Here is a 16,211-nt window from a genome sequence, read left to right as displayed (position 1 = left end):
CAAGACATTTACAAAATGAGAGGCACAGTTAGATTTCCAGCCTAACTTACTCAATCTAATAAATCAATTACAATCTTAAATAATGGATTTCTCAGTGAGGTACATTGCAAAACTAAGGACGAAAGCTAGAGTACTAGAAAGCTGTACTGCCCTGAAAATGCATTTACTTTACTACATTTCCATAGCTATCATTCTTGGCACATTCCTTATTGATGTGTTATTTGTTTTAGCAGATACAGTAATTTGCCAATATGTTTTGACATAATCTACATTTGCCTTTTTAAAAATTAACTTCTGCCCCAACCAGCTGTGCTTTCAGCCTTCCTCCCAGTGTGACACTTGAACTGGATAACTGGGCTAGAATATGTAAGAATGAATGCATTTTTACTTTAAAAATAAAAGCTTAAGAAGGATTTTGTACGTATTTCAAGTTAAGAAGTATCTGTGAAGCCACTAAAGTTAACCATAAGTAGACTATTTGGCTTTGTTCTATGGAATAAAGAACATTTCATTTGCCTGCATTCTTTCAAAATTTTACTTTTGCTTTTGAAAAGTGGTTGTTCAATTATTGTTTTATTGGAACTTCTATAAACAGTTTTGCAAGGTAAATTAAATACAGTGCCATATACTGTATAGACAGTAAAATTACTTCAGGATAAAAAGTATCATTGTAGGTATTTTAGCCTTTTTTAGTGTAACAAATTAAAAAAGTACTTACATATACATTTTTTACAAAATAAAAGGTAACAGATTAAGAAAATAAAATGTGAATCCATTTAACATGTTCTTAGTTGCCAACTATTAGCTAAGGTGTTGACTTTAATTTTAAGAACTTGTAATAATGGCTTTAACACTTGCTAGCTCACAGATATGCACAGGTACAATTTATTAGCGTAAATAGTATACCCTTGTTAAAACTGCCTTTTTAATCTTTATTGTAGCCAGATTTTTAGCAAAGCTGTCCAAAGCATTTGCAAGGTTTGGTTTAAGGCCCAACACATTCACCCTTTTATTACTCCAGCTGTTTGGCACTATAATAAAAATGATGCTAAGGTTTTGTTGATAGGGAGGCAAGTGATAGCCAGGTGTCTTATTAACTCACCCTTTTCTGAATTTGGCTTATAGTTAAAATAATTCATTAGATATTGTTAATTGTTTTACATTGTGTCAGAGTTAAATATTGGAAAAATACCGTATTTAAGAGCAACTAACCTAATTACATGCAGAATATATTTTTACATTGGTGCTTGCTCAAGGGAAACTTATGTTCAAAATCCAAGATTAGTTTTCCAGCTTTTAACTGATAATTCTGTGACTAAAAGGTAGTATAGAGAAGGTACAGTATCAGTGTATGGGTGTCATCAAAACAAGTAATACAAGTTCTTCAAATGTAATTGTTTGAACTGTTAAAATAAATAAGACTTCTAGGATTTGTTAGAGCAGACACAACACTTTTCTCAGCACCTCAGAGATTAAAGTTGCTCCCAGCTGTCTCCCATTAACACTCTCTTGTGAAGTACAAAATAAAGGAAAAGGTAACATCTGGATGTTCTGCATTGTTGAAAGGATAGCACAAGAAAATAAGCCTGGGAAAGTGAAATAAATGCCTGTCGTCTACATGGGGGCTCAAGGAATGAAGTTAATGTTAAGACATTTTGTTTTCTCTCATTGAGTTTATTCTAGGGATGCCAGCATCTAAAGTGGTAATTGTGACCAGCAGACAATAATAAAATGTACTAAATCTAGTTCTAGTGTTGATCTAGTGCCTATTATCACTTTTTACATTGGCTGAACATGACATGTAACAGAGTAGTAATGTTAGAGAACAATAAGTGCTTCTGTTAAAAAATTAAGAAAACAACCTGCAATAAAGTATAACAAAAAATTACACAGGTCTACAAAAAAATTATTTTTTGTTTGTTACTGGGAACTTCCGACCAGCTCTTTATTAAGTATTTTACACTGATTTCAAATGTGAAATCGGAATTAAGCTAGCACGTCAGGTTTTCGAGATCATTGACGTTTTGACATGTTTGAATATCAGTATAAATATATCAGCACAATATCTGGAGTTTAAACTCTGTCCCACCAAAATTGTTTTGATGTGTTTATTCTGAAAACAAACCAGAAGACGATACCAGCATATTCTACACAAGCTCAGCATAACTCTCTGCTCTGTGACTGCCAAGAAAATTCTGGACAACCCGCACGAATGCTTCCCATGCTTCTGATTCAGTGGGCTTCAGTTTCCTTTTAAATTAATCAACAAGCATCAGTTCATGGATTTCAGGACCAATAAAAACACCTTCCTTAGTTTTGGCTTCACTTTTTTCTAGAGCAAACTTATTTCTTAAATGCTGAAACGCATCAACGTTTCTGTCCATTGCCTTCACAAAATTTTCAAAGTAATGGTGAATCTAATGAACAAAATGTCCTGAAATGCAATGTTATGTTAAGAAAACAGTAAAACCAATTACCTACTGCAGCGTAAAGTCTGAGTTGTGTCGTTATGGTTAAGAGTCATATAAGACTTGGTAATCAGTAACAAAATTTTTTCTGCTAATTAAAAATGAATAATTTTTAAATAAAATTAATAATGACAAGGTAAACAATTCACAGCTGTTAGTAGTGTGTGGCATCCCTAGTAGAATTACCAGTATTTATCAAAATGGTTATCCATCTTTACTGTCCAGTCACCCTAGTTGTCCAAGACCTGGAACATCATAACTAAAAAATGGGACATGCTGGATGAAAACGGTTTTCAGATTTGTAGTCAGCAAGTGAAATTTGTTAAAGAACAGGTGAAAGAATCGCAGTAGCAAAATGCTTGTTGACCAGTGTTATTAAACTCGCTTACTGTAGTCCAGTTTAGGGTTATAACCTATCCTGGCAGCACTGAGCGCAAGGCGGTCACTAGTCTATTGCAAATCCTACTCGCAAGGCCAATTTATTTAATCTTTACCTCTCTGGGGATATAGGAGGAAACTCGGGACAGGGCATCTCAAAAGCAGCCACTCTAGCCTTTGTGCCACTATGTCACCTGCCTGACTGTATAGTATATATTAAACATTTTTCAGCTTGTAGATACAGTTTCATAGTGACTAACACTGCTATTTCAGTGCTACAGGAATTTGGGTTTGATTTCCAGCCTAGTGATTGTCTCGGTGAAGGAAATCTGTGCAGTCTCTTTCTTCAGTCTGTAACTGGTTACTGTTACTTGTACAGATGAATTTAAAGGGTTGTGACAAAAGGCAATTTTTGAAGAAGATGTACTAAAAATGATATAGAATATGTAAAATGATTATCTACGAACTCAGGAATTTTAGTTTGTACTTGTGAAAGGAAACACTTTTAGCACTTGTAACACTTTAATAATATGCTCATTACTATTTTGTGTAAACTGATTAATATTTATTTTAGTTTAAAAAGAAAGTTTTAATATGAACATATCTTGTGTATCTAATCTACAGTGGATATACTGTAAATCAATATTTGCTTGCAAATAAGTAACACTATGGATTGCAGGTCACACAGTGAGTAGTGTTTGTATGGAGTTTCAATGTGCCTCTGTGGGATTTCTTCTGAGAACTTGGGTTTTCGTCCAGCATCCCGAGAGCTGTGGATTTTATGTCAAGTGGTGATTCTAAATTGGACCCATGTGATGTGTGTATGACAAGCGCCTGTAATGGTCTGGCATCCTGACCAGGGCTGGTTCTACCCTTGGGCTCGATGTCACTCGGATAAGTTCGGTCCACCTGCATCTAATTAAACTAGGTGGGCTTGAAAATGTTTGTCTGTATATAATATGGTTATGTGTCTCAGGTATTTTACTTTCATAATTTAGATGTTATCGTATCATTTTTTTTTAGGCTTATCACTGTTCAAAATGTCAACAACACTCTTTGTACTGGGCCTGCAAAGCAATATGAGCTCTGCCAAAAGCAAGTAAGTTAACATGAATTTTTGTTTGTGTATGTATGTACATTGGATTTATTATATGAAGTGAAAAGTTTGTATAGATAGTTGAGTTTAGATTTTTCTGTGAACAGATTTCTTATTTTATAGACTTCCTAATGAACATGTAGAGTCTGTATGTAGATACATATATCTTGGTAGTGTAATGATGAAAAAAAGAAATGAAATACTTACTGGTCTGACCCTAACTGAAGAAAAATAATATAACAGGAAAACAATGCAACCTTCACCTTGCCATCCCACAATATCTTGTGGGACCACCTCTTATAGCCGCCATTGCTTGACATCTCTGACACACAGAGCCATTGAGCCTTTGAAACTGCAGTTTTGGGATGTGATCTCATTGTTGCAAAAGAACCAGCTGAAGTTCTTGACCATTGGCAGGTTCAAGATCTCCAGATATTGTGATCCAGGGTATCTCAAATATGTTCTGTGGAGTTAAGATCAACAGAGAAGATAAGTCAATAAAACACCAGGCTGCGCATCAGCATTTATTCCTTAAAACAGGACAGTAACCGCAGCAACTATGTATGGCCTGGCATTGCTATTGGGTCAGTTTTTGCAGGAGGTGTGAGCAGAGGGCCTCTGACATGTCACTTTTCTTTAAGACAAGTAACATTGAGCCTGTCCTGTCAGAGATGTGTGTGTTGACAGTTTCAGCAGCAGCATGGGTGGCTGTGAAACAATCTCAAATGGACCAGTCTCATGCATCATTTTGGCTCTCAAATGTGACTAGATCTTGGATAGTCATCTGTTTTGTCAGTCTTCTCAAACCATGCCTGTGGTCAGGACAAAGTGGAGTAGCTAAATGCATAGAGTCTGGCACATAACATGCTTGCTGCAATATGGTAATTGCCCTCCCCCTTACCTCTGCTGACAAAATTGAAGCATTATGCAGGAAACAGAAAAATGCCTAAATGTTATCTTTCACTGTTCACTAACACACTTCTCCTTGATAGGTGTTGCTTGATCTTTTTGGTAACAACTTCTGGTATTTTTTTAATCCATGATATACATTACACTTTCATAGCTATAATTATTTTGATTGGCCTAATCCCATTTTTTAACATAATGGAACAACAATTGCAAACTCCTAGTACTTACGCATTTACACAGAGTTCTATGATTTCTGAAAAATGTGTGTTAAATATGTATATAGTCCATGTAAATATTATATTCTTTAAGCACTTTTAGTAAATGTTGTTTGATTCCAGCAATTGATTTCAGTATTTTTTATTCTAGTGGCACCAAACCCCCCCCGCACCCCAATTGATTACTACCAACTTAATTAGTTCCTGTAACTTCTAATAGTCCTTAAATTTTTTTCACATGAAAATGAAATAAAAATATGGGTTGAGATCATTTGCCTTTTCCTTTTCTATATATTGTATTTCACTCTTAATGTTCCTAATACCGTACACTTCATTTCTGTATTGATCTTTATTTTAATATTAGAATACTGAAATAATCATTTAAGTCTGCAATGTTTCAGTCTAACTGCCTTTTAGCTTTTCTGACACTTTTTATCTGTTGTTCTTATGTGTTCATAAGACCAAGGGTCTTTAGCTCTAGTTTATCACAACATTTATTGTTTCAGTGTTGCTCCTTCCAAAATGTATGTCACAGAACGCCATGATGTATGAGTGGTGTGATGGTAGTTACATTAAAAAGTAATTACATTTTTTTCTCATTTGCATAGCTTATTTTTTATTTACTGTATAAGATAAAATGTCCCCCTCTTTTTCTTATGCCCAATTTTATAGTCATTTACACTCTGACACTCCCTTACATTGGGCCAGTTTGGACAACTCAGACAACCCAACCTGCATGTCTTTGCAATTTGGGATGAAAATTCAAGTTCTCAGTTTTCATGTAGACACAGGCAGAACATGTAAACACCATGCAGACAGTGACTGGGCTAAAATATTAACTCACTCTCCCTAAGCCATGAAACTGCAGTGCTAATACTGCACCACCTAATATAAAATTAGTTTATATACTGTAATTAGACTTTCCCAGAAGTCATTTATTTCATATGCAGGCCAAGTAAACTTGATAAAAGATTGCTGTTCCTGCAGTGCTTTATTTTTACATTTATTGTTTGTTTGATGAAAATGAAAAAAGTAACTTTGTTTACAACTTTATGTTCATACATTATGTGCATTATTTAACTTTCTTTTTCATTTGTGTGCAATTACAAAAATGTGCACTTACCTTATTTCAAGTCTCTATGTAATGTGAAGTACAGCAGATGAGATTGCATTTAATGGGAACCTGTTTTTATAAAACAACAGTAACCTATTTGTTATCATTATCCTAGTGTTAAGATATTTCCTTCTAGTTACCAAGTTTACATTAAGTAGTGATACCATTTTCACAATTCTTTTGTAGTGCATTTTAAAAATGACTGTTTGTTTTTAGGTTTGCCCTGACAATGGAGTTAGTTTTAAACAGCAGCAATGTTCAAACTTCAATGCAAAGGCTTTTGGTAGAAGATACTACCTTTGGATTCCACTTTATCCTGGTAAATAGTATTTTAACTAATGTATATACCATAAATATTTAAGTGGTTCTAGCCACTTTTGAATTACAGGTTTATGTTTTTACCATTTTAGTTCTGTGTAAATATTTCTTTTTTATTTATTTTAATTTGTATTTATTTTTTTATTTATGTGTATTTATTTATTTTGCCTAATATTAAAGAGGGTAGCATTTTTTCATAATTCATCACTGTATGCTTTTAGTCCCTTACTAACTATACTATATTTTATTACCCAGATAATTGTATTGTTTCATAGAACTATTTAGAAATGTTAAGATTTTCTGTACTTCACAGATGACTACATTAACATATCTAATAAACCATGTGACCTTCAGTGCACTACTGCAAATGGAGAACGTCAGCTGCTTGTTCCCGCACATGATGGTACATCTTGTAAAGACAGGATATTTCAAGGAGTCTGCATTGAGGGCAAGTGTGAGGTAAAAAGAAGGCACATTACATACATTAAATATTAATCAAAATAAAGTACAAGACATTAATCTGAAATTTCAGATTTTTTTAATTTTTTATTTTTTAAAGAAGGGTTAACTGCACATTTTAATTATAAATCTAGCAATACATATTTTGTATTCACATTAATTATTATATTGACCAGATTAAGAAAGTGATAGATTCAGGTACTACTGGTAAAATTCACTTATGGTGTATTTGTATGGAAAACCCAATTAAATGGAAATGACAAATTGAAGTTAATTGGCAACTTTGTATATTGTTCTGTATGTCTCATCTCTTTCTTAACTGCTTTTCTGGTAAGGGTCACAGTGTGTTTTGTATATTGTTTTGTAATATTACTGAATACAATTTGTTCTGTTTTATTATATTTTCCCAACATTCTACAGACACATTCTTAACAACAAACTACTAACTGCTTTTTCTTCTTTTGGGCCAGCCTGTGCTCTATTTATTTTGAATTTCTCAGTAACAACTGGAATTGGTGTTAAGTTCACAGGCTGTAATATTCTGTTGTCTACATTAAGTTCCCTACTGGTGTGCTGTGATTTATGGAAATATGTATGTGTGTCCCTGAAAAGATATACAGAATACTGAAAAATAGTACATGCCGGTGTTATATTTGCATAGATTTTTTGGGCCAGGTGACAGTGAGGTTCTACTGTCACTTGTGCAGACTCCTAGTATGTCCCTAGAGTTACATGCATGTCTAGTTATTCTGTTTGACTGCTTCTGCCAGTGGTTTTACTTTATATATTTTTTTTTAGCAGTTGCCAAAACTTACATAAATGAGACAAGTTTTCAGACCCCAGGCCAAATATTAAGGACCACAGTGCACTTTCTTGATTTTGTTTAACTCATACTATTCACTTTTCACTTCTCGAATGTGTGATCCAAATCCTAGTCTTCTGAGTTCCAGGATAGGCCCTAGAATCGGTCACCACATGACACTTGCTTATCAAAAAAGATTGTTTTGAGTGTATAATGCTTACATGTAGTTATTCACCATAATTCATTAAATGCAATATTCAATCTCATGCACTCTTTATTGTTATTATTAAAAAATGGCTAATAAAAAAATATTGGAAATTTATACATTCATTCTAAATTCAGTTTTTCTCAGGTATTATATCCACTGCCTTCTTCATCCTGTACTATATTTTGAGTCTACAAATTCTTTTCAGTCACTCTTTTTGAACTGGAGAATTTAGAATCAGAATATTTGTTTACAACATGTCCCCCACAGAAAAAAATAATAATTATACACAGAAATGTAGTTTGTATAACAGGTGGCAAATGAGTAAGAAATCATTGCAAAATGAAAGACATGTGTTAGTGGTTCTGAATAAAGGTAGATGTGGGAGTTGTTAGTACTGAGTAAAAAACTAGTAGATGGTACCAGAGGCTGAATATCATGTCATTAATCCTTTTAGGTACCAAATAATATCCTGTAATTTCATTCAGCCTAAACATCTTGTAAAAACTCCTCCAGTGAGGTATTTGTTTGCAGTAGACATGGAGCAGACTGTACTTCAATTTCCCAAATGTTGTATGGATGGTTTATTTTAATATAATAAGTGAGATGATTAGCAAGAAAGAGATGATTGCAGTCATTTTGTTCTTTGGCATTGCACTATTGGAAAATGACACCACGCTTGTTTGCCATGAAAGGTCATACAAGCCAGGGTGCATGAGCTGACGTGAGGTAACTGTGGTGGGAGATGGTAAAATGTCAGAGATTTCAGAAGGATGCCATATATGAAGCTCCACCTTTTGGTCTAAGGCAGTGCTTCCCAAACTCAGTCCTGGGGACTCACCGTGGCTGCAGGTTTTTGTTCCAACCAGCTTTTGTTTTTAATTGGACTCCTGGGCTAATTAAGTGAACTGTTATTTCTGAAGTTCTGTGTTTTGGGAACAATATAGAAATTAGAAAACTAAGTTTGGTAAAAAAAAAAATTTAATTAAATTAAAATATACCAAGCAGTTATATGGGAATAATGTATTTTTTTTTTCTTTTTAACAATATTTTCATTTTTATTTTCATTCTACTTTTCCAGGTGTTCTAATTGTTTAATTAATCCATTATTTACTAATTAGTGGGTCTGACGCTAAAGTAGTTGCAGCATTTCATGATTCATTGTGTTGTTTGCCTGGTTGTCTGCTCTGCTCTTTTTTAATTGACATTAATAAGATACAACAAAGGGGGAAAACTGCACAGAGAAAGGGCAAAATATAATGAAATCAAGAAAAGGGAGTAAGCATTTAAATCTATATCAAGAGCAAAAATATTTCTAAATGTCTTATAAATGTAAAAATCAGGCTGCTGTGCTTTTCTGAATGTAGAATGAGAGAAAAAAAATTACCAGCTAAATAAATGAGATCAGTGTTATCAGGAATCTGGTTGGAACAAAAACCTGCAGCCATATGGAGTCGAGAACCCCTGGTCTAAGGTGTAACCTGACAATCACTGTCATGGTATAGAAACAGTGATTATTTGTGTTTCTGCATTGTTTCAGAACCTTTCTGTCAGTTAGAGCCTTCTTTAAACCATAATCACCAGCAGATCTTAACCACATACATACACACAAAACATAAAAAGTAAAATAAATCTGCATTTTTTTTTAACTTTTATCAGATGACCTTCTCCTATTAGTTTATATTATTATAAGATCAGAATCATTACTTGGTATCTATTTGTTGAATGACCTGCTGTTTCTAATATTTAATAAACAATTACAGACACCGCTTGAAGGGGTTAGAAATTCAGATATCCAGTACTGTAAAGAGATTACATGTCTGCTCAATTTATTTTGTTCTATGTTTTAGATAGAAAGTATCAGTCCTTTATTTGTGATGCTGCATTTCACGTACAGTATTTGTTATTCAGATAAATATGCTGTACATGCTAACCAATGGAAAAGAGCTGAAACAGATGTACTAAAAATAGGAAGGGAGCAATGGACATTTCCAGATCTTATTTTTTTGTAAGGAGCTTTGCTAATACATCAGAAATGATATGTAAAGTAATAAAAAATGATTATTTGTCATTTTGAAACTTGAAAGAATGCCTGTTTACAAAGGGAAAGCATTTACGTGTTATCTAGAGTTATTCTTGCATTGTTCTAATTTTGCGTAGCATTGTGTGAAATTGGGCATTTGTGCCCTACAGCCTAAATATTGATGAAATAGATGCTATAAAATTGCTATTATTATTTGTTCTTAGATGTCTTTGAGATTTCAGAAATAGGAAAGAGAAAAAAAAATAAACTGAAAGAAGTATTATTATAATCTATATATATAAAATTCACTAAGGCACGCAAGACACCATGGAGCACACAAGACAGAGCCACGCCCACCAACAATTCACTAAGCAGCCGACCATGGCACACGCACGACAGAGCCCCGCCCACCAACAATTCGAGCGAGAGCGAAAGCATTTGCCAAGAATGTTTTCATTAATCAAGAACGAAAGTCGGAGGTTCGAAGACGATCACATACCATCGTAGTTCCGACCATAAACGATGCCGACTGCCGATCCGGCGGCGTTATTCCCATCACCCGCTGGGCAGCCAACCGGGTAACCAAAGTGTTTGGGTTCCTGGGGGAGTATGGTTTCAAAGCTGAAACTTAAAGGAATTGACGGAAGGGCATCACCAGGTGTGGAGCCTTTCGCTTAATTTGACTCAACACGGGAAACCTCACCCGGCCTGGACACGGTGAGGATTGACAGATTGATAGCTCTTTCTCGATTCTGTGGGTGGTGGTGCATGGCCGTTCTTAGTTGGTGGAGCGATTTGTCTGGTTAATTCCGATAACGAACGAGACTCCCTCCTGCTAAATAGTTACGTGACCCCCGAGCGGTCGGGGTCCAACTTTCAGACACGTGAGATTGAGCAATAACAGGTCTGTGATGCCCTTAGATGTCCGGTGCTGCAAGCGCGCTACACTGAATGGATCAATGTGTGTCTACCTGGCACCAAGAGGCGTGGGTAAGCCGTTGAACCCCATTCATGATGGAGACCGGGGCTTGCAATTGTTCCCCACGAACAAGGAATTCCCGGTAAGTGTGGGTCATACACTCGCACTGATTAAGTCCGTGCCCTTTGTACACCCCCTGTCGCTAATGAAAAGTCAACGTGGCTAAGAGGTGCATGTGGACTGTACACAGACGAAAGCGACTCAGGTGAGGAGTTGGGGGTGGGCACATAAGCAGGCAGTGCATACTGAACGATGACTAAGAAATCAGCAGACTAGAATGGCAGGGCGGAATGGGCATCCTTCCCCTCTCCCCCCATTCGGCCCTCTGCCCCCGACCGCCGTCCAGCCCCGTCCCTCGCTCTGGGAGGTGGGGGCGCGGCAGCAGTCCTCCAGTTTTCAGTCACGGACAATTGTATGTTGCTCTCTCCAGAGTTCCATCTTTTCATTCACTTACAGTCGTATCCTCAAACCCACCCCATTTGGACAACTGTGTCTTTCAGGAAGTGTTCACCCATCAATACATAATTATGCGGCGTATTCTACGCCGCGGGTTGGCTAGCGTATATATAATGTATATAGTACAAGTATAATATATGATTGAGTATAACATGTCAACTACAGACACCCACAAATTTTTCTATTTTACAAATACAGTATTTGACAGTACTGTTTTTTTTTAATATTTTTTTCAGGTAGTGGGATGTGATGGGATTCTTTATTCCAGTAAAACTGCAGACAAGTGTGGAGTCTGCGGAGGAAATGGCTTGTCTTGCCACCGTATATCAGGATCTTACCGAAAAGGGATCACACAGTTAGGTATACCTTACATTGTCCACCCACAGGTCATTCGGTTTAGAGTTTCTCACTAAATTCCATATAAAGTGGTATGTGGTATATGTGGTATGTGGAATCCCTTCATGGAGCCACGGAAACATGATGATTAGACTGTATAAAAACTTCCCATAAATGAAAGTAATACTAAGTTATTGTAGAGAGGAAACATAAGACCATAAGAAGAAATTTGACAAGAACAGGTCGTTCAGCCCAGCATAGCTCATCGATCTCCATTCTCCTAACTTTTGTAAGAAGTGAAATGAACACAGTTTGAAGGGAACCCAAAGTATTATACTATTTGGTAATTTATTTTACGTATTACTGAAATTTGGATTACTGTAGGTCTTCTTGTATGTAATGTATGGCTTATAAAAATTCAAAGTGATTTTCCAGTTCTTGCAATGAGGTCCTTTGATATTCTGTATCTATACACGGTAAACTGTTTTGTTTAAATTGGTTTAGGTTGTGAGCTAGATTACTGAAAACTGTCAATTGCTATTTTTCAAGTGAGGAAATGCTGTTTTAGAGAGTCAATTTCCTGACCAAAAGCCTAGTACAAAACACCACAAACATTACATTCAACCATTTGTTCATTGCATAGTGAAATATATATTAATAAGGCTTTATGATGTGCATATATACAGTATATGACTGAATGTAATACAAGTATCCATCCATCTGTTTTGATGAACCCTTTTGTTTAGTGTTGGATTACAGAAATCATCAAGCACAAGGCTGGAACTAACCCCAGACAGAATGCCAATCCATCGCAGGACTCCTGCACGTGCGTCCACTCTGGGGTAATTGAACAGTTACTTATCAAAATGACTTTGTGTCTTTGAACTGTGGGAGGAGACCAGTGCTTCTATGGAAATTCACACTAACTCCATACAAAATGCGACACAGTAGGCCCACAGCTGTGTGTTTAAGCACTGTGGAGCATCATCTCCCACCATGCTGCTCAGTAAGTAAGAACATGAAATTATTTTTAATATGATACAGTAGAATATTATTCCTACTGAGTCTTCACAATGTTTTTACATCATCTCTATATATATAAAATCCAACGTGTCTGTATGGCTGTCCCCTTTTCACAAGAGAACTACTTAATGGTTTTAGATTGGGTTTTTTTCTATAATTTGCTTGAACATTCCGGTTGATTTTGTGGACTTCTCTCATAGTACTAAGAATCATAGTTCGCTTGCAGGAGCGATATATTTGCGCTAATCTGAGACAGAGGCTGCTGGCCAAGGGGAGGGGGAAGCGTGACGTCAGGAGTGGGGAGCCGGGCCGGGCCCTTCTCCCTGTCCTTTTTCACTAATACGCGGGTGGAGCCGTGGGGCATGGCTAGTATCTATCTATCTATCTATCTATCTATCTATCTATCTATCTATCTATCTATCTATCTATCTATCTATCTATCTATCTATCTATCTATCTATCTATCTATCTATCTATCTATCTATCTATCTATCTATCTATCTATCTATCTATCTATCTATCTATCTATCTATCTATCTATCTATCTATCTATCTATCTATCTATCTATCTATCTATCTATCTATCTATCAATGAAATCCAATGTCTGTCTATATGTCTGCTTTTCACAAGAGAACTACTTAATGGATTTAGATCGGGTTTTTTTTCTATAATTTGCTTGAACATTCTGGTTGATATTGCGACTTCTGTCATCGCGCTAAGTATTATAGTTTGGTTGCAGCACCAATTTACTTGCATGAATCTGAGAGACAGGCTGCGGGCCAAGGGGAGTGGGGCAGGGCCAGCCTCCGTTTAAGTCGGTCTACCACTCGCCACATGTTGTTCATATCTTACCCCCGCTTAACTAGCGATACCTGTTTGTTCAGCAGACATTATCATCTAGAGATGGTTAAAGAGTAACATTTGACATTTTTGAGAGAGAGATCACAGCTACGTGTGTTTTAGACAGTACCTGCTCATTGGCAGAGATATCACGGCCACCTGCTCTTCTCCTCACGCAGGGGACGCTCTCCCATCAGAGCTGAACACGATCAGATACAGTGCCAACGTTTGACGTTGGAGCGTACCTACCTTCTGCTTGGCCAGAGATACCTTGCCAACTTTTTACATTTATGGCAAAGAGACCCCAGCTACATTCTCACCCCTAATAGCTAAACAAAAAAAATATTGCTTATTAAGAGGCTCTTGGATGTGAAAGCTATCAATATAAATTATTCTCAATTCAAATTTATTACTTTTTTTTTTTTTCAGTTATTGATTTTGAATGTTTGTCCTGTTTCACTACCATGTGGGCAGAGCTGCGGGGAACAGCTAGTAAGATAGAAAAATGCTGAAACACTCGGATATTGACCAAACATAAATCCACGCAGCATCAAGTTCTCCAAAATAATTTTTTTCTTTTTCAGTCTTGTCCAGTGCCTTAAAATAAGGGATCATAATAAGACTATGTTGTGAAATTCATTTATCCTTAATTTTTCTTTTTTACCATAGAGCCTTGACACTGCCACAGAGATTCTCGTCACTAAATAATACTTTACGATTAACTAAACATTTCGGATTCTTGAGTAGATAATCTCACAAGCTGTGTCATGATGTGTGGATGCTGATTCACCCCACACTCACTGTATTTTTGACACTTTTTTCATACTGAGAATGGGACTCTACATAAGTTGTCCGTATGAAGTGGAAAATCCTAAATTGTAATATCTCTTATTCATTTTAGTGAAAATACTGTGTGTATGTGTGTGTGTATATACATGATGTATATACAGTGTATATTTAATTAATTCTTGCTATTTTGATTGTCATGGTTGTGGTTCATGCCACTGAGTTACAGCACAAAGGACCTGTTTTCAGTTCCCAGGCTGGTCAGTGTCTGAGTAAAGTTTGTAAATAAGTTTTCTTTAGGGTCTCCAGTTTTCTTCAGCATCCCCAGTGATTTGCAGTTTAGATGGTTTATTAGATCATTTATGTTTAAATTGGACCAGTTTCTAGAATATGCGGAGTGTTTCCTGAAATGGAGTGACATCCCTGCTGGGGTTGGTTCCTGCCTTGCATCGGATTCTGCCATCATAGATTCCAGAATCCCATAATGGAAAGTGTAGGTGCAAAACTGCATACATGAATGGACATGCTATTTATATGTATTTATATTCTGTATGTTTTCAAATTTAAATGTTATCATTGCTTTCAGGTTATCTTTTTATTACTAACATCCCTGCTGGTGCAACTGACATTCAGATTATTGAAAGAAGAAAGACTGAAAATATTTTAGGTAATTTTAAAATGCTGCAATCAATAAAATATGAATTTTCACTTAATTCTAGAATATATGTAATCTGTGTCAAGTTCTAATGAATCTTCATTCATTCTAAGTTCTTAATTGTTTTAATACAAAACATTAATTTAATGTAACCATTTTCCACTATTTGTTTTGGACATACCTAACTGTGATTGAATTTGATTCACAGGTGCAGTAACAAAAGAGTCTGTCAATTATTTTCCCCCTAACCTTCAGTTACCATTGGCTGTGATTCTAAATATTCTAGGTCAACTGGAGCACACGCTGTGTACTGTTTTTCTTATTATCATCAGTATACCGTATTTTTGTTTTAGCTGTTGGCTGCAAGTAAAGGTATAAAGTAAACCGTTTCATTTAGAAACAGTTTGATTATATTTTTCCATAGCTGATTGATGGTACTGTTTTTCTTTTTTTTATTCTTTTTCTTTCATGTCTTTAAAATGTAACACCAACAAGTCAGTTCAAGCTTTTGCTTTTAAATGTTAATTGTGGTAGTTTTCTTTATCCAGATATCTGAGAATACATGTACAGTACTTTACTTACACCATTCACCTTTTTTTATTTTTTTTTTTGTAGACTCCATGTTACTTTATAAACAGCAGCTTGCAATTCTGCTGCAATGCTGGAGATGTTGCTATACACTGTAAATCTATATATGTACTTTTGAATTAGTGCAAGTCTGCTGTCTCCATTGAGAAGATTTACTCATTTATAACCAGCAAAAGTAGAAAGTGGGATTTAAATTTGACATGTTTACTTTACTCAGATTATTATGAGTGAAATGAATGCTGATGAAATGTAGTCTTAACTTCTACATTGTCTTTCCATAGACGGTCTCTCCCAATCTTTGAAATACTGCCCAAATAACAACTGTAAAGAGTCTTGGGTCCTATTTTTCTTTGTGCATACATACCTTCAAGCAATCTTTCTTTCTGTTTTCAGATGTACTTTGTATTTTGACCTTAGTATAAGTTGTATAAAAATCATTAGTAACTGCTTTAGAAGCTATCAGACCTTATTTATGAAACAGTACACTGTAAGAAAATGGCAGTTGTAAGTGTGATGTGGAAAGGAAGTTGTCTAACAGAAATTTGCCATAGGATGGAGAA

At 35.7% G+C, this 16,211-nt stretch overlaps 1 protein-coding gene across 3 annotated transcripts in view; it reads left to right on the top strand.

Annotated features, from left to right (window-relative positions):
* si:ch211-267e7.3 (ADAMTS-like protein 2) overlaps positions 1-16,211 on the top strand; it is a 59,708-nt gene that overhangs the window by 18,899 nt on the left and 24,598 nt on the right. For all 3 annotated transcript variants that reach the window (XR_007936033.1, XM_028811140.2, XM_028811142.2), the window contains exons 3-7: positions 3,870-3,945; positions 6,397-6,499; positions 6,812-6,957; positions 11,659-11,782; positions 14,995-15,075. Coding sequence is in view for 2 of the 3 variants with exons in the window: in XM_028811140.2 (XP_028666973.2) it covers positions 3,870-3,945; positions 6,397-6,499; positions 6,812-6,957; positions 11,659-11,782; positions 14,995-15,075 (530 nt within the window). In the remaining variant the exon portion in view is untranslated. The remainder of the gene's footprint in view (positions 1-3,869; positions 3,946-6,396; positions 6,500-6,811; positions 6,958-11,658; positions 11,783-14,994; positions 15,076-16,211) is intronic.

This window comes from Erpetoichthys calabaricus, chromosome 10, assembly GCF_900747795.2.
Source record: "Erpetoichthys calabaricus chromosome 10, fErpCal1.3, whole genome shotgun sequence".
NCBI lineage: Eukaryota > Metazoa > Chordata > Cladistia > Polypteriformes > Polypteridae > Erpetoichthys > Erpetoichthys calabaricus.
The sequence above is the reverse complement of the archived record's forward strand: the minus strand, read 5'-3'. Positions and strand labels throughout refer to the sequence as shown.